Source organism: Amblyraja radiata, chromosome 1, assembly GCF_010909765.2.
Source record: "Amblyraja radiata isolate CabotCenter1 chromosome 1, sAmbRad1.1.pri, whole genome shotgun sequence".
In the NCBI taxonomy this organism is placed as follows: domain Eukaryota; kingdom Metazoa; phylum Chordata; class Chondrichthyes; order Rajiformes; family Rajidae; genus Amblyraja; species Amblyraja radiata.
In genome coordinates, this window is record NC_045956.1 from 140,211,917 (window position 1) to 140,231,459 (window position 19,543).

Here is a 19,543-nt window from a genome sequence, read left to right on the forward strand (position 1 = left end):
TAGATTCATAACTGAGGAGCTAAGTAAATATTTAATTGCACATTTCATTTCTATAAATGGTTGTGATAATATAATATAAAGTATGTTATTAGTTGAGTTTTTTAGGGGTTTTTTAAAGGAAAGCTATGAGGCATTAATTGGTGTACCTTTAAGAACTGCAGTACCACATGGCATGAGTTTTGATCTACTGTTAAACCAGGCACTGTTAGTAAAGAACTCATTGTTTATACTAAAGAATATTATGTTGCTACTACTTGGGAAGCAGCATCATCAAAAGATAGTGAGAGACAATGGGGGTCCATGTCGTGATGGTTGTGAAGGATGAAATGTTGAGGGCTTTTGAAAAGATGGAAGATTAAATTCTTATGTTGCAATGGTTATTCAGGCCATTCAGCCCATCAAGTCTACTCTGCCATTCAATCATGGCTGATCTATCTCTCCCTCCTAATCCCACCCTCCTGCCTTCTCCCCATAATTCCAGACAATCAAGAATCTATCCATCTCTGCCTTAAAAATATCCATTGACTTGGCCTTCACAGCCATCTGTGGCAAAGAATTCCACAGATTCACCACACTCTGACTAAAGTGACACCAGGGCCTTGGTTGTCATGTCATTAATATGAAAGAAAATGGGAGCCCATGACTTTCATCTGGAGCAGAGTTTAAAGAAATGTCCATGCGGTGAAATTGAAGCTTGAGGACTCCAGCGAGTGCTTCAGGGTCAGTGGTGATTTAAAACAGGACTTGTGCTATGGGGTTTTGCACCGTGAGAAAGGAGTGGATGGTGGTGGGGATATTTGCAGTGCAGGAAGGGTGAGGATAAAGGATTTACCTGACCAGCACTAACTATGTAAGATAAAATTGTTTCAGGAGTGTGTAACGACTGGCACCCCAGGGAAAATATAACCCAAATCTCCATATACAACTGATGCCACAGTTACATTCATTTGTGGAAACTGCACTGGGATACTGGGTGACTCACACCCGATAGAGGTTGGGTTACATTTTGAGCGATGGGAACTACCGGAAAATGGTTGATATCCTGTTTCACTTCAAAATTTGGTGTCAATCATTAGGGAAGGCAGTATTTTGCAATTAATTATTTGACCTATGCTTATCTAATCAGCACTGTGGTTTTGAACTGGAAAGCCATTTGGATAATTATAAACATTAAACCTTTGAGATAATTTATGTAGCTTTAAGCTAGTGTGGTAAATTGCAAATTACCTGATTTGGCGTCCATTATAGTTGTACAGTTTTGCCAGTCATTCTTTAAATCGTACTCACACCAGATGCAGCCTTCCCTTAAATGTACCATATTCATTCAATGTGCCTGCTTCAGTACCATAAAGTGCCTGATATAGGAATGTTTAACATTGAACTATTAGGGTAATGCTAGAGGCTTAACAGGTAAAGAGAGGAATTTAAGATGCAGATTGGATCGGGGGTCTAGAATTCTAGAGCAATACCAACTCTGTGACACCAAAGATGCCCTGATGTAAACATTTATCAGCATTACAAAATGTTGCCCATGAGCTTCACTCTCGTCATGTTTGCAGAGCCGGACATACTGAAGACATCCAATTATTTATATCGTAACTTGTAACTTTTGGTCACATTGCCACCCAGCAGATGTCCAGAAGATAAATTTGTGTTTGTTCAAAGAATATCTCAGGATATCCTTTCAGTACGATGAAAAGTTCAGTAGCGATACAGGGTTCTGCACGTCAACATGGGGTTTAAATTTTGACCAACTTTGGTTCACCATAATTTTCCGTTCTGCGACCTAATCTGTGACTTACATCTTGTTGAACGTATGCAATAGTAATAAACATAAACTAATAGAATTTATTTAACATTTACAGATAATTAACTTTAAAAATGATTGCAAACACATGATTCCATTTAGAGTCATAGAGTGATACAGCTTGGAACCAGGTCCTTTAGCCCAACTTGCCCACACCGGCCACTATGTCCCAGCTACACTAGTCCCACCTACCCACGTTTGGTCTATATCCCTCCAAACATGTCCTTTCCATGTACCTGTTTAACCTGTTTCTTAAATGTTGGAATAGTCCCAGCCTCAACTACCTCTTCTGGCAACTTGTTCCATACACCCACCACCCTTTGTGTAAATTTCTGAATAATTTGTAAAGAATTGTTTACATATTGTTCTAGATTATCATTAAATTTATAGGAATAATTAAATAGTCCTTGCCTCATAATGCCACTTTGGTGTTTTGAACCATGTTTGTAGTCATTTATGTTAGTATAATTTTGTATGGTGATCTGTGAATGGAGTTATATGTATTTATTACTAGTCTTTAGCCTTCAATGCCAAGTGTGTTACTGCAATTATAAATTTGATACATCAACAAAAATAAAATTATATTGGGCAAAATCATCAAATACATTTGTCAAGCCAATATGGCAAAAGAAGATGGCATAAGATATGTTAAAGTACAATGGTTTATGAAATAATAGACACTGCTGCATCAGATTTATTTTCAATTTTGATATTTCAAATACATAACATTGAACACAATATTCTTTGTATTAACAACCAAGAATCATGGTCCATGGTATGAAAACATATTAAATTCCTTTAAAATTAACAGGGATGGTTAAATCATAGTTTAATTAATTGACTATTAGAATAACATGTAGAAGGCCAATTTTCAAATGTGCAACCACACAAATGAAATAATTAATCATTAGGCTTTATATACAGAAATACCACCAATTCCAACCTCATCATAATCCTTGTAATATAATTTTCTTATTTGTAGTTTATTTCATGCATGGAGATTAAGCATATATTTTTTAATGTATAGGAAGATCTCTTTAAGCACCAGTTCGTAGTAAGTTTAGCAAGAAAGCAACATTATGAAAATGCGCATAACGTCATCCTGATGTTCATATGGACTGGTGCTGACTGTGTAATCCCTTTAAGGCCACAAGTTGGAGTGAATATTGTGTATTATGGTACTTGATCGCACCCAATCTTTTGGGATGATACAGTTTGGGGTCTTGAAAAGATGCAGCTTGAAACATAACATGTATTCTCGGTTGACTTCCACAAAGTCTAAGAAAGATGACGTTAATATAATTCATGAGGTATTTCAGGAACTGTTGCAAACATAAGATAACATTCAGTCAGGGAAGACTTCCCTGTATCCCCTCCTGTCAATTGGTGTTAGCCACCCATATTCCCAGAAGAAATGCATGAACTTTATATTTCAGTATTATCAGTGAATATTTGTAAATTGGGCCAATGCTCTTCTGTTTAATTGTTCAAAGGGACATAATTCAGTGCTCCTGTCTGTTCACATAGTTAAAACATGCAAGGAATGTAACAATAATGAAGAAGCAATCACTTGTATTCCATGGTGCTTAAATCTAATGATATTCAATAATATGAACATTGCTTTGAGCAAGATATTGATGCAATTTATTTTAAAGACTGTTGAAATAGCTCTTCCATTTTAGATTCAAATATATTGAAAAGGCGATACCATGTGGGTTACACTTACATGGCTATATCACAATTTGACTTTACTCGGAGAGCTGATTTATGGTTAGTGCCACGCATAGCATAAATGTATTCTAGTTTATTTCAGTTACAAAAATACATAATTTAGAATACTCTAATTTTGCTCCGTATTTTTACCAAACAATATTCTCCGTGAAGAGTTATTTTTAGATTGTAATTTCTTTAACTTCACAGAAAAGTAACCAAAGTACAAATGGGGTCCAAGATCTCACTTTGTCAAAGTTCTATATTCAAAATATAGATATACACAAACATAATCAAGTTCCAATTTGCCCATTTACAATGTACAATTAATTATTTATAACATTTGGTATGATTTATTGCTAATAATAAAATGCTTGAATTATGTTCTTTGTATTTACGAAAAAAGGAGCACATGGAGACATTTAGAGCATTTGGCACAAAACATTGTTTTTTGTCAAGCTTAAAAAAGTCAGTATACAAAATCATTATCTAAAAAAGAAGAAATTCATGTAATCTTGCCAACCAATAATAATACGTCTTCAGGAAAGTTATTTCTTCATGAACTTGATGAGCTGTTTATTTCATCTCTACTTCTGTTCTCTTTGATTTCTTTGATTGACTTTTGTGTTTCCTCCTAATGAAGAGAAAGTATGTATTATGTAGCATGTAAAAAAATAGCAGTGATGATTATATTTCTAATGAACAGTTCTGACATTATCTATCATTTCAACTCATCAGGTTGAAATAACCTCAACACATTTTAGCATATAAATTAAAACGATTACATAAAATTAATCTCAACACTATTTGAACCGTCATTAAAATGCATTATAATCCTTTCAATAGCCCAAAGAAAAACTAAACAAAAATATGTTAAGAAGAGCCCCAGAAGTAGAACAGAGGGGATATCTAATCCCCTGATGATATGGTAATACAGCAGATTGCAAGGTCAGTCCGCTAAATTAAAATGGTGTTGCTCTTGACTGTGGGTTGAGACCAATGCGGAGTGTGTGGAGTGCTATGCATTTGGATGGGTTGAATGTTTCTATGTGAAGTTAGAGTAGATGACAGGTAGGGAAGTTGAGGTGGTTGATGTCACAACAACTAATGGAAATGAAAAAGTCAAAAGGGGGTGAAAGGCCTGAAACTGGTGTTCAAGAGGATGGGAAGTGTTGGACTTGAATGGGTCATTGGTGGAGGGGGAGATTGGGGGGGGGGATGTGAGGGGGGCGGGGGTTGGGGTGGGGTGGGGGTGGGGGGGGGGAGTGAGGATTTCTTGCCTGCAACTTGAGGTGTAGGCACATGGGTACAACAATAAGGCTTCTGCTGAAGTCTTTACAGAAATCAAATAATCCGCATCTTAATTTACACTTTAGACATTTCCAAATGTTTAAGGCTCTATTTGCTCTGCAGTTACAAATTAATTTCCTATTTGTGCAGAACGCTAATACCTATCTGCTTGACTGTAATTTAAAGTGCATGTTTAGAAAGAAGCTGTGGACCTGCCTAGGTGAGGGGTTGCCTCCAATTTTAATCTAACTTTCAAATTTTAAGGTTTTCCCTTGATGTCTACAGATTCACTTCAATTTTCATTTCCCACTGAGCTTCATCCATGTCTCTTTATCTTTTACACTTATTATTCAATTTATTTCTCCCAGAAGTTGAAATAATCAGGCATTTTGAAATGCCAGATGCTTCTCAATTATTGCTTTTTCTAGTATAATTAAACAATATGCATTTTAAAAAGCTCAAATGTTTACACATCGTTAATATCGTTAGGTCTGAATCTGGTTGTCATACCTCCGAATCACAAATACAGCCACGAAGGCAATGACTGTAATGCCAAAAAGACATCCAAACACAATTGCAGCAGTATCACCTAGAAAGTGGAATAACACAGGTTTAAGTAAAGTTATTTCCAGAAATTTGCATAATCTGTGAAACAAAAAGATTCAACATGCATGTTCCTCTGTTAGACACAAAATGCTGGAGGAACTCAATGGGTCAGGCAGCAACTCTGGAGTAAAGGGATAGGTGATGTTTCAGAAAGAAATCTGAAGAAGGATTCCAACTTGAAATGTCACCTATTCCTTTTCTCAAGAGATGCTTCCTGACCTGCTGAGTAACTTCTGTATTTGTGTCTATCTTCAATATAAACCAGCATTTGCAATTCCTTCCTACACATGTTCCTCGGTTGTTTGTTAAGAGATATAATGATTATTGTATAGGAAGAATAGAGGCACATAAAGTAAAATAGAGAATCAATTGCCCAATATCCGACTGAGGGACTTGATGTATTTTGGAATTAGACTGAAACTGAAGTGCTGCGAGTCTTTGCATGTAGCATCAAAAGGTCCAATTACATAATTTTGAAGGAGAATGAGAAATTCTGCTCAGAATGGTGGCAATGATTTATAATCAACTACCCTCAATAAAAGTAGGTGATCTATTTATCCTCACATTATATCATGCTGAGTAATGGTCCGGTCAGAACTGAACGCTCTGCCACTGTGCTGCACTGTACTGCACTGTACTGCAGAAAACAGAACAATGAGGAATATGAATAAATTGAATTGGGGTGCAAGAGAAGTTTCTGTCCAAGACATTTGTGTGAAACTATCAAGGGGCATGAGGAAAGCATGTAAGTGAGCATGAGTTTCAGATTATCAATGACCCAACTGAGTAGAACGTAGAACAGTACAGAACAGGAATGGGATCTTCGGCCCACAATGCTTGTGCCGAACATGATGCCTAATTAAACTGACCTCATGATCCATATCCCTCTGTTCCCCGCACTTCCATGTGCCTATCTAAAAGTCTCTAAAAGTTCCTGGAGTACCTCATGAATTATATTAACGTCATCTTTCTTAGACTTTGTGGAAGTCAACCGAGAATGCATGTTATGTTTCAAGCCACCATCAAATCTGCCTCCACCACCGCCACTGGCAATGCGTGCCAAGCTCCAACACTCTGTGTGTAAATAAACTTCACCCACACTTCTCCATTAAACTTGTTTACACTGAGAGTGTTGGAGGTTAGAATGCATTGTTAGAGCTGGGCGGCGTAGTGACACTGCTGATAGAGTGCGGCCTCGCAGTGCCAGAGATCCGGGTTTGAATCCGACCTGGGGTGCTGTCTGTGCACCTTCTCTATCACCTTCTCCCTGTGACCGCGTGGGTTTTCTCCAGTTGCCCCGATTCCCTCCCACATCCTAAAGACATGCGAGTTTGTAGGTTATTTGGCCTCTGTAAAATGTCCCCTAATGTAGGGAGTTGATAAGAAAGTGGGATGATAGAGAACTAATGTGATTTGTTGTTGGACTCTGATTGCAAACTTTAACTGTGGAACATTTGAGAGTTAGAGCCCTATGTAAGACACAAGGGGCCTGATTCCATGCTGTATCTTGAAACTAAACTAATCTCTTTCACAATACTAAAAAGGTGAGACTTCTGAAATGTTAATTATTCCTCAATCATGCTTTTCTTCCTCTTTAGCCTTGAACAATATTTAAAGGAACAGTTATGTTTCTCCATGATCCCATGAGAATAATTTCAAATCTCAACATGAACATGTATTTTTCATTTAACAATACCTTCATCTCTCTGTTGAATGACAATGTCGTCTTCCACATAATGCCGTCCTTGCCCAGTAGCTGAGCAAAAGAAAGACAAAATAAACTGGTTAAAATATTTATTTTTCACATTGTTGATAATACTTTCTAATTCCCACTCTTGCTACTGTTCCCCAATCTTGATTAAGCAGACTCTAACTGAGGAACATTTGAATGTTGAGAGCCTTTTATTTGTAGGTGAAATCTTTATTTTCCATTTGAGAATCAACTTTTCTATACATGGCTCCACATACACACATGCCTACATAGTATATGTGGGTGCACAAGCATGCACGAACACACTCACGCACACACCTAGACCATTGTGGTTTGAGCAGGTAGCAGCATATTGCACAATAATAAGCCCTGTGAAGGTTGTTCCTATTCTTGTGTCAAGAGTATAAATACTTGCAGCTGCCAACAAATTACATTCTGTGGAAACGTGCTTAAAATTTTGCTACTCACCTCTGACACTCCTTAGATTTGACAACCATTGGTAGTCTGTAAGAACATTGAACCATACAGTACAGCAACAACCCCTTCATCCCACAAAGTCTGTGCAGAACATGATGCCAAATTATAATACTCCCTTCTACCTGCACATCATCATCCATATCCCTCCATATCCATATCCCCTGCATATTATTAGGTGTAACAGGGACTAAGTTGTAGAGGTGGAAATGCAAGAGAGATGTCCTAAGTCTTTGGTTAAGAAGCTGTTTTGTTCACTGGTGGGAACAGACCAGGTAATGGCTGGAGATTCAGTGGAACAGCTAAATTCAAAGATCTTGGACAAATATCCAGATGGGTTAGTTAACACATTGACGAAGGTTGTCAAAGGAAACAGCAGGATATCAATCTGTTACAGATATGAGGAGAGAAACGGGAGATTGATCTTATATGTGGAAAATAAACATCTGTGAGGAAGTTAAAAAGAACCCATAAAAGGATATAGCTGGGTTATGCAAATGAAGAAAAGACTGGCGCACGTTCGTTTGTTTGTTTGTGTGTCTGACGATGTAGCTCGCTGTTGGCTTCTGCCGTCATCCAACATGTTGACAGAATTGTCACCTGACGCATCACAGAGTGCATCGCATCGTCGCTTCCAGGGATCGCCACGAGGAGCCGTCTGTCATGATCCCACAGACTGGCACATTGAGTATAATATGAGGAAATGTGAGGTTATCACTTCTTGTTGATGGAATAGAAAGTCAGGCTATTGTACAAATGCAGGGAGACTTCAGCGGTGTCCTCACACAAGGGACACAAGAAAGCTGTCATAGGGTGCAGTACCTCACAGGAAAAATATCATGGCCTGGTACAACAATTCCAATGCACACGAACACAAGAGCAGTGATTCCACAAAGTGCCTGCTATCCAAATTCATTGATCATATGCTGTAGGTGAAATAAATGTTTCATCTGTAGCATCACAGATAGATAGGATGGTGAAGGCGGCTTTCTCTACAGATACAATACAGGGTAGAGAGATCTAGCCCAGAAGCTGCAATGATGATGGATTCAGAAGCAGTATTTGCTGACCTCTCAGGACATCAGTATATCTGCAAATGTAACCCTTATTCTCATCCACCAATAAACTCCTTGCTGAAAATGCAGGGAGTGTGAAAATGCAGGGAGTGTGAAAAGAAGCTTGTGGCTACAACTATTCCAAACTACCACAATAATTATTTACTTCTTGCACATACATCAGAGCATTTATACTCACCACCCAATACTAATATTCAAACAAAACATTTGCAAGATATTTTATTTAAAATGTTGCACTAATTCTTTCTACTTCTGCAACATTTGAAAGTGGAATACTTCAAAATGTAGTAGGTACATAAAACATCTGAATATAATTGTCAACATTAACAACGTTTGGAACTGCCAAAATCAAAATGTGACTATTTACCACATAGACTCCGACAATCCTTCTTGCTTATGAATTTATTTCCATTCCCATGACATCCACTGAAGAGGAATGTATCACAGTCTCTAATGCTATCATCATAGTACCATCTCAGTATCATGCCACGGCAGTCTCCTCGTTCTTTTGGCAGGATACATGCTTTTTCTGTCGAAAAAAATGAAATGTTTCTTATTTTTTGGCTGGGAAAGAAACTTCAACTTTGTCCATTTTGGCTTTACTATTTTAGTAAGTTTGCAGGTAGGTTTGCAATATTGGTTGTATTGTGGACAGTGAAGAATATTGTCTCAGGTTATGGAAGGATTGAGATCAATTGGGAAAGTGAGCTAAGGAATTGCAGATGGAATTTAACTCAGACAAGTACAACATTATGCATTTTGGAAGTTAAGCCAGGGCAGGATACACACAGTGAATGGCAGTGGAGTGGCTGTGTATAATGACAGGATATACACAGTGAACATTGAGGAGTGCAGATGAACAGAGGGAACCTTGGAATATAACTACATAATTCCTTGAAAGTGGCAACACAGGTAGACAAAAAAGTTTGTAGTTCTGGGCAACTGGAAACGATGAGGGAAATACTGGGTCTGTATACCCATTAAACAGTTGAGTAAAACATATGGCATGCTTGCTTTCTTCAACAGGAATATTGAGCATAGATATAAGAGATGGGACATTGTGCTGCAAAAAGTATTGGCTGGGCCACTTTTGGAGTATTTTGTGAAGTTGTTGTCACCACACTATGGAAAGTATGTGATTAAACTAGGGAAGGAACAGAAAAGATTCACTAGGATGTTGCTTTGATTGGAGAGTTTGAGTTATCAGGAGAGATTGGACAGGTTAGGTCTGTTTTTGCTGGAGCAAACAAGACTAGAGGTAAAATGATAGAGATGTATACAATTATAAGAAGCATAGATGGTGGAACAAACCAGTGCAGGTTTCCCCTGGTAGGGGGTCTAAAGCTAGAGGAAAAGGTTTAAGGTGAGGGGGAGAAGGTTGAAAGGGGTCATGAGGGGTAACAATATCAGTCAAAGAGCTTGTATCAGGAATGAACACCCAGAGGAAGTGATTGAGGCATGAACAGAATATTTAAGTGACATCTGGACAGAAAATTGGACAAGCAAGAATAGAGGAATATGGAATTAATGCAGGCAATTGTATTAGTATAGATAATCATAATAATCAACATAGAGTCTAGACACAATATCCTGAAAAGTCTATTTCTATGCTGTACAACACTACGACCATTATTCTATGAATTTAGGTTTTATAGAAATAAGAAATGTTCCAAATGCAACTGGTAATGCACCCACATCATCTTTTAATTATTTTATAAATTATTTTCAATTTCAATAGTTCATAGAGGTACTAGTTACATGTTTTAAATAACAGCCATCAGCCATCATTTCTTCCTCAAAGTTTTCAGTTACTGTATATGACTGTATATTACTATAAATGACGATGAAAGAATTGAATTTCCATGGACGTTTTCCAATTACCCATTGTAACTTCTGAGAAACATCCATGGAAATCAAATTCAATTCTAATAGTATGGGTGTGTTTTTTTTTAAAGAAATAAGCTTTGCTTTAAAATTTGCCAGCAACCCTGTTCAAATCTATTTAAAAAAAAACAGAATTGAAGGTAAGTTGTCTTTGTGAGGTAGTGACAATCACTTTCTCATCTGTCTTGTATAATTTTCATTTCATACTTTAAATGTTTTTGTTGCTTCACCATTTCCATCCCTTTTGCAGGGTTTCAGTCTGACAGCTCAGTTTGGTATTATCTTTTCCAGTGTTATTTGTAGACAAAAATATACTGATATACATATCAATTTATAGTAAAGCTACATTTATTAACAATTTTTTCCACCCCTGTACCTCCCTCTTTTTGATTTTGTGACTAATCAACTCAGAAAGTAGTCAGAAACTTAATTTGTTACCCTATCACTTAAAAATAAATCTTAAATTCTAAAATAGACATCACTGTAAATGGCAAACTTACCTCCATCTGGAAATAGTTCACTATATTTGCTAGAACAGGTTTGCAAACAATGTGTCTCATTAGAAAATCTGTTTCTGTTTCCTCCTGCCCCATTATAGAAAAATGGTTGGCATTTGTCTTCAACTTTCGAATAGAACCATCGAAAATTCTTTAAATTAGGATCTGATTCCTGTCCATGATCCATCGGTTGCTGGCAAATATCACCTGTGATCGGAGAAACAAGAATGTTTTGTTAGTTAGTTAATAGTTGCATTCTGATCAATTGATTGAAAGTTACAGCATGGAAACAGGCCCCTAGGTCCACTGAGTCAATGTTCTGTCCATCATTAGATTCATTTTGTCATTTCTAGGTCACAATTATACACCATTTGAAAAAAAGGGTCTTGTTCATATGCTGGTTGTGCCTTACCATGTTTAGTTTTGTTTAGTTTAGTTTAGTTTAGAGATGCAGCACGGAATAAGACCCTTCGGCCCACCGAGTCTGTGCCAACCTGCAAACCCGTACACCAGCACTATCCTACACGCTAGGGATAATTTTGCGATTTTTGCCGAAGCCAATTAACCTACAAACCTGTATGTCTTTGGGCTGTGGGAGCACCCAGGGAAAACTCACGTGGTCACAGGGAGAACGTAAAAACTCTGTACAGACAGCCACCGTAGTCAGGGTCAAAGCCAGGTCCCTGATGCTGCAAGGCAGCAACTCTACTACTGTGTCTGTGCTTACACAAAATTAATTACCTCATGTCTCTTTACTTTCTTCACCAAGTAGTTCATTCTGTCTCCAAACTCTTGCTCGCTTAACCTCATTTGCTCTGTCCTACCCTAGTTTCTTGGAAAGTATTGTGTTCAGCGTATTGGTTGGAAATCCCAGGAGGGATGTGTCCCCCCCCCCCCCCCCATATTTTGAGAGGTGGGGGACAATCCCCCCATGTTTTGTAAACCATGTTGCAGCAAAACTGCCTTCCCTGCTTCTTCTCCCGTGGTCAGGCAGTCAAACTACAGTGTCGAGACTCGAAGCGATCGAGGCTCTCGATGTTGAAGCTCCCCGCCGGGCGATGGTTGATCCCGCGGCCGATTTTAAGCCGTGCTGGGCCATGAAAGGCCCCACGAGCGGACTAATTAAAGTCTCACGATTTGGGGTGGACGAAGCTGCTGTTGCTGGAGCTTCTGAAAGTCAGTCACCAACCAGTGACCTGCGAGCTCCCGATGTTACCATCCACAGGGCCCGCAGTCGAAGCCTCCGAAGTCGAGTCGCAGCCGCAACGCCACCACGAAGTCAGCCAGCTCCGCGATGGTAAGTCCACAGGCTCTGCGACCGGAGCCCTCAAGGACGATTCCAGTTGGAGGCCGCCAGCTCCCAGAATCTAGCAGCCTGGGACTAGCTGCAGTTCCCAGGTGGGCTCGCCTGCCCCGGGTCTGGCTGCAGCGCTCAGGTGGGCTCGCCTGCGTGTCCCTGGACTGGTTCTAGTCCCATGTCCCGGGACTAGCTGCAGTTCCCAGGTCGGCTCGCCTGCCAAGGGTCTGGCTGGAGCGCCCAGGTGGGCTTGCCTGCGTGTCCCGGGACTGGTTGTAGCGCCCAGGTCGCCTGCATGTCCCGGGACTGACTGCTTTTCCCAGGTCAGCTCGCCTTCTACGGGACAGGCTGCAGTTTCCCGGTCACAAAAAATTAATTGAAAAAAAAAAACCCCTGCGGGCTGGATGATTTTGGGTTACGGGCCGGATTCGGCCCGTGGGCTTCATTATGTCCCCCCCCCATGTTTTAAAAGCGATTTCCGCCCATGTCATTTCTGGATCACACACATCTCACTGGAAACTCCAAAGATAAAGCACACTAATCATGTTGTCCCACTGCTGCATTATGGCTATTTAAATCTAATTCTTAAATGTCATTTTCTGGTGCATAATCCAATCTATCCATCCTTATTCACCATACAGTCTTCAGAATGATTGATCAGACCATCTTTACCAATGCATGTCTTTCCTCTAGTTCACTTTTCTCTAATCCATCATATCTCTTACTGTCACAATGAAAGTTGTAAAAGTTGGTGGTTACTTTTTCATTTTTGCACTAGCTACATTGTGCTTCATTGGCTTCATGATCATTTGGATTATACTGAGAGAGTGAAAAACAGTACATGAAGGCAAATTATTTTTCCCCTTCTGGTAAAGCGACAAAGAACAAATATAGCCACAATTACATCTTACAAATTTCAAGAGTGAAGAATGAAAATTCCCATTTTCAACTGCTCATGCTTTTCCACCCTTGATAGAGAAAAAAATATTGAAAAGGTTTGTTGTAATTCAAGTCGTCCGTTGCCATACGTTCATTTCCATCAATTTAGCACTTCCTTTGCAAATATTCATACGATGGAATCAAATATTGGGAAACTGGGCTCAGTGTCATCAGCATTGATCTTAACATACACTCAAGGTAATACGACCACTCAACAATTCCTATGTTTGAAGTCAATTCTGAATGCTATGGACGTAGATATTTACTTAATTATTATTTTGGTTCATTTTACTTCATATTTTTGTGGTGGGGGAAAGTTTTGGCATGAACAGCTTCATCAAGGACTGATTTTCCAGTGTGTTATTTAGCCATAAATCTCTTTTGAAAATTCATTAGCTTCTGTTTGAATTTTATTCAACAGGTCACAAATATCTTGCTTTTCTGCATGCCTGAACATATACGAAACAGAAAACAAATAGTTCCCTAGCGCCATGCAAGTATGAGGACAACGTCCCAAGCATCTTCAGTTGTCTTGTCATTTAAGTGCATTGGAAAAAAAATCACCTGTGATCTTATTGAATAGAGTGCATGCACAAAGGGTTAAATAGACACTTCTTGCTTTTCACAGTCATGTTCTAACATTCCCTTTATCAGAGGTGGATGTTGGGATGTTTGCTGATGGTTGACCAGACTTTTCTCAGCTCCATGTTCCCAAGCTCCAAAACCTGAGCAACATTCAGATATGGACAGATGTTCCATGTAACTGCCAACCAATATTCATCTTCACTAAGAGATAGGTTAACCACATCCTCTAGATATGGAACAAAATTGTCATTGCTAATTCCTTTGGCAATAACGTTATTGGAGACTCTTTTGACCAAAACTTTCACTGGAAAGTTGACCCGTTACATAAATAATATGGTAACAAAAGCATATAGGAATATGGATATTCTGTGGTATATGCCCCACCTAATTTTCCACATTAAATTTCACGAGAAATAATCTCCACTTACATGAATCTGTGTAGCTCCAAAAGTGTTCAAGATGTTCCATGCCTCCCACAGCAAAGTAATCTCCTTGATTGGCACACTATCCACCATTATGAAAATTAATTCAGTCCACAATTAATCTACTGTGCCTACAAGTTGTCACCACCAATCCATCATGAGACAAATAGATAAGGTGAATGCACAGCATCTTTTACCCAGAGTAGGGAAATCAAGAACCAGAGAACTTAGGTTTAAGGTAAGAGGGGGAAGATTACATAGGAACTGGAGGGGCAAATTTTTTCACACAGAGGGGGGTGGGTATATGAAATGACCTGCCCGTGGAGGTAGTTGAGGCAGATATTATAACAGCATTTAAAAGGCTTTTGGACTGTACATGAATAGGAAATGTTTAGAGCAAGTCAGGCAGCATTTCTTGAGAAAAGGAATATTTGGGTTGGAATGCAATTAAAGGCATTGCCCCTTAAGAGAATTAATTTACAGAGGGATCTTGGGGTTCAAGTACATAACTCCCTGAAAATGTCAACACTAGATAGTGTGCTAAAGATGGCATATATGATCAGGGTCTGTAGAGCATTGAGTCAGGAAGACAAAATGTGAAGTTTTGCAGTTGGAGTATTGTGTGCAGTTCTGGTCACCACACTCAGGAAGGATGTGGAGGGGTTGGAAAGGGTGCAGAGGAATCTTACAATAATGATGCCTGGATAGGGGATATTAGTTACGGGGAGGTTGGACAGAATTGGGTTGTTTTCTCTAAAGCGTCAGCGTTTGAGGGGAGACCCGATAGAAGGATAAAAAATTATGAGAAGCTTTGATATGGTAGACAGTCAGAATCTATTTCTCAGGATGGAAATATCATATACTAGAGGGCATAACTTTATTGTGTGCAGGGCAGAGTTTAAAGGAGGGTGGTGAGGTCCTGGAACGCATTGCCATGGCAGTGGATGAGGCAGATAGGAATGTGGGATCATGAAGTCCCTGGAGAGGCTGGTGCTCACTCCTGTCCCCTGTCTCCATCAATGGATTACCAGGGAGTACAAATCTGGGAGTGTACCTGGACTTTAATCTGTAATAAACTCATATGAGCAATATTGAGCGACATTGTCATTACTGAAAATAGATAACACAACTCTCCTTAATTTAACAACGTCACTCAAAGAGGCCATGTAGGGAATGCGTTATTATCCTCCAGGCTACAAATCTTCAGCTGAGTTTACTAGAAGCCCGTTTGTTACTGTTTAATCACATTTCACATAAGGAATAAGACTTCAGTTTCGTTTAGTTTAGAGATTCAGCGTGGAAACAGGCCCTTCGGTCCACCGAGTCCGTGCTGACCAGTGATCCGCATACATTAGCATTATCCTACACACTAGTGAACATTTATAATTTTACTGAAGCCAATTGACCTATAAACCTGCATGGGAGGAATCCGGAGCACCCGCTGAAAATCCACACAGGTCACGGGGAGAATGTACAAACTCCGTACAGACAGCACCTGTGGTCAAGACCGAACCCGGGACTCTGGCGCTCTTACGCAACAACTTTACCGCTGTTCTACCATGCCGATTGAGAAAGTATAAAACAGGAGGGCAAATCAGGAATCCGTTATATACCTCTCCCAGTTATTATTTCCATGAAAACAAAATGTGCCTCAAGATCTCCTCAAAGTCAAAGTTGGTCCTGAAATTTTGACCAGTGGAGTACCTGAGGGATAATTTGCAGAATAGCTCAGGCAGAATAACGTAATGGCCCCATCTCCTTGCCAGCTCAAGTCTGGTGCACCTGGTTTCCATGCTACTTCCCAATCAAATGTTGAATAGGCCTGAATCCATTTATTTCTGAGATCACGCACGATCTGGCATGTTCAAACAGGTACAAACATGACTTTTGTCATATTTGTGTATTTAATATCATGACTTTGAAATAATGAACTAAGTTTGTTGCATCCTCACTCCCACCGCAGAATGTGGCCCCCTTTAAAAATGTGGCCCATCTCACACCAAGTTCAGATTGAGGCCTTTGTCCTATTTTGTGCAAATTCAGAAAGATGATAATTGAACTTCGGACAACATTGTTTTTATACAGAGCAGGGTTTGGATATTGAAACTTTTCAACAGCCATGTATTTTCATAATGAATAAAAATGCAATGAGATCAAGTATTTAGCTTTATAAATGGCGTTCTTTTACATGAATGTTCAGCATGGTTTCTTTCACACGTATTTTGTTTTCTATGTAAAACAATTATGTTTCAGTGTACTTGCAAACTTCGTCCTCTCTGTGGCAGTATTTAACTTTCTTTCATACAGTGTTCCCGATTCTAGTCAAAGCCGGGTGTGCTCTTTTTAAGATTAGTGATTTTATAACAAATTTGTTGAAAAGAAAGTTGAAGTAAAGATATTAGATCTCTAGAATTTCATTTCTTTGTTAGCTTTTATGTAACGCTTCAAACAACAATTCTCCCAGAAAAATATGAAATAAAAGTAGAAGTGAGCCACATATCCCTCAGCCATTAAAAACCATCTGGGATTGGATCATATTATCGAACTGGGAATTTCTAGGTAATGACAAAAAGCTGTTCACTTTTCCATTTTCCTTTTCTTATTTGATATTCCTTCCTTCATGCCCAAAGTACATGCTAAACAACTTAGCTCAGGTTTCTCTTTCTGTGTTACTCTGACACAGGATAGAAAATAAATCGAATAGATTGAGATAATTCAGTAAATGTACCCTTGCCTTCTCGTTGAGAAGTGGTGCCTGCCCTACACAAACCCACCTCTCCTTTCACCATTACATAACCCCCTCTCAATCTCCATCCCATCCTCAACCCTTGGTAACAATAAGGTTTCAAAAAATAAATGGTGCGAGGCTATAATTGAGAAGAGATTGCCAATCAGTTAAAAATTCTGCCTATTTTCCCTCACCGCCACTTTCTTTCTCAGCCCCCTCTGCTCTCACTCCTTGGCAACTGTCCAGTTTAAAATAAAAGAATTGTGAAAGGCTATTGAAGGAGCAAGACAATGCTTAGCCACAGGAAACAATGAAGACAAAAGCTATTGATTTTTAAAGAAAAAGTTGAATAAATATTTGACACATAAGAGGACAAATAGCCACAGCAGATGGAAGATTAATCATGGGAGATTACAGTGATCTAGCAAGGAGCCAACACTGAAATAATTAGCTGAAAGCTTCCAAGGGAAAAGAAGGAGAGGAGTATCTACATATTCCTTGTTCTAAGTAATTTAATCAGCTTAAAGGTGTGTTTCACTGAGCCCAAGCAAGTTTAAATGAAACATAATTGTTGTGTTTAAACAAAAATACTTTTTTGTAATTTTTATACTTTAGTTAAATGTAAAGCTCCAAATGCTTGAGGAAATCAAGTCCAATTCATTCTTTAATACTGCAGTTAATTACCTCTGTTCAACCATCAGAAAGTACCTTGTTGATCATTAACAGATATCTCTGAATTCATTGAATAGTGAAGAGAACATGACTTGCCATTTATTTTGTGGTTTAACGTGTAATTCGCCTTAATTTTAAAGATAGTATTAATACCATTTAAAATGGGGAAAGATTATGCATTTTTCACAATCTCAGCCTGTCCCAAAAACTTTTACACCCAAGGAAATGGTTGTAAAGTGTGGTCACTTTGTAAGGTAATAAAGGCAGGAGCCATTTTGCACAGATTAGATCCTCAAATAGCCAAAGAAATGGAAACTAGGTTGTATTTGTAAGTCTTGCTTCTACTTACCAAATAATTTAGAAGTCGAACTTTTGGTTACAAACATAAACAAAATAAAATGCCACAAATAAACAGAATAGTCAAACCCCTCAGACATCCTCATGTCAAAAATCTAAACTGCTACAATGGATTTCATGTGGATGGCTAGTATACATCTGCTTAGTTTCATTTAGGGACAGACATCATTTGCTCACATTGACACATTCTTTGCTTTCCAACAGAAATTCACAATGGCTAGCACTTTGAAACTCTGAAGAGCTTTTTATGATTGTCAGAATTTTATTAAGAAATTATTACGTGGAGCTGAATTATAATTGTACAACCTGGCAAATCATCGATTAAAAATAATGTTTTGTGCTTAAAGTGATATTTTATAACTGTAAGTATCAAATTATATATAAGAACTGTTATTATATGCAATTCTATACAAAAGAGAACACTTAGACTTACTGTTTTCCTGAGCTGTAACATTCAAATTAAAAGCAGCAATGCAGACTCCCAAGTACAAAATTATCCTCTTCATCTCTGTCCTTTGGAAATACAGCTGAAATATAAATTTAGAAGAAATTGTGCAGAAGTTGAGCGCAGAATGGATTAACACTTCCACGAACACTTGAATGCGATTTGAAAACTGCAGTTAGCCTATCGATTTTATAACATATTTTATGATTTAATGGCAGTTTCAACAAAACCAACCCTTTGGACCCTCCAGCAATAAAATGATGTATGACGACACTTACAGATAGTAACCAAGCAACTATTGATCTGGGCAAGGTACACAAAATTGCTGGGGAAACTCAGCGGGTGCAGCAGCATCTATGGAGCGAAGGAAATAGGCGACGTTTCGGGCCGAAACCCTTCTTCAGACTCACTGACAAATTAAACTTTTACCTCTGTTATATGCTACACCTTTGTGACCAGAAACCTCAATATCCACTGAAAGCAGACTAAAACGCTTGTGTTGAAGCCCCTGTACTAATCTGAATTCCTAGTCGTGGCCGAAAAACATCAATGCAGAAACATTAGTTTTGTCATCATCTTATCTGAACTCAATCATGTGGGATGGTATCGGTGCATTGTCTCGATGCATCACCACATGACTAACAGAAATAAAGATCATTTCTGTTAGTATTGTCGCATTTCTCATAATTATTTTATTGGCTTCAAATGATCAAACCATATTTGCAGATTAGGAAGATCTCCCAGAATGTCTTGCTTTATCCATTTAGAATAACACACTACTCCACCCACCGATACATATGTTTAGGGAAACAAATAAGCCATTTGGTCCTGTGAACCTGCTCCACCACTTAATAAAATCATGGCTGATCCAGTTGTAACATTAGCTTAAATGTTTCGTCCCTGTTTCTCAAGGATCAAGGTGAGATCCGAGTAAAGCATTTATAATATAGACCTTTTAGTCTTTGTTAACTAACATTGAATTCACCAATTTCATGTAACTACAAACCCCCTCCCCCTTCTTCTCCCCCTTTAATTCCCCCCCT

General features: G+C 38.7%; 1 protein-coding gene across 1 annotated transcript; it reads right to left on the reverse strand.

The window, feature by feature from the left end:
- Window positions 1-2,469: 2,469 nt before the first annotated feature.
- LOC116979778 (inter-alpha-trypsin inhibitor-like) lies at window positions 2,470-18,769 on the reverse strand. The gene is made up of 6 exons (XM_033031563.1): window positions 18,489-18,769; window positions 11,059-11,262; window positions 9,042-9,203; window positions 7,110-7,169; window positions 5,318-5,396; window positions 2,470-4,151 (listed from the first exon to the last, which is right to left on the reverse strand). Exons 1-6 carry the CDS (start codon window positions 18,559-18,561, stop codon window positions 4,094-4,096), a joined length of 636 nt encoding a protein of 211 aa, XP_032887454.1. The 5' UTR covers window positions 18,562-18,769; the 3' UTR covers window positions 2,470-4,093.
- Window positions 18,770-19,543: the final 774 nt, after the last annotated feature.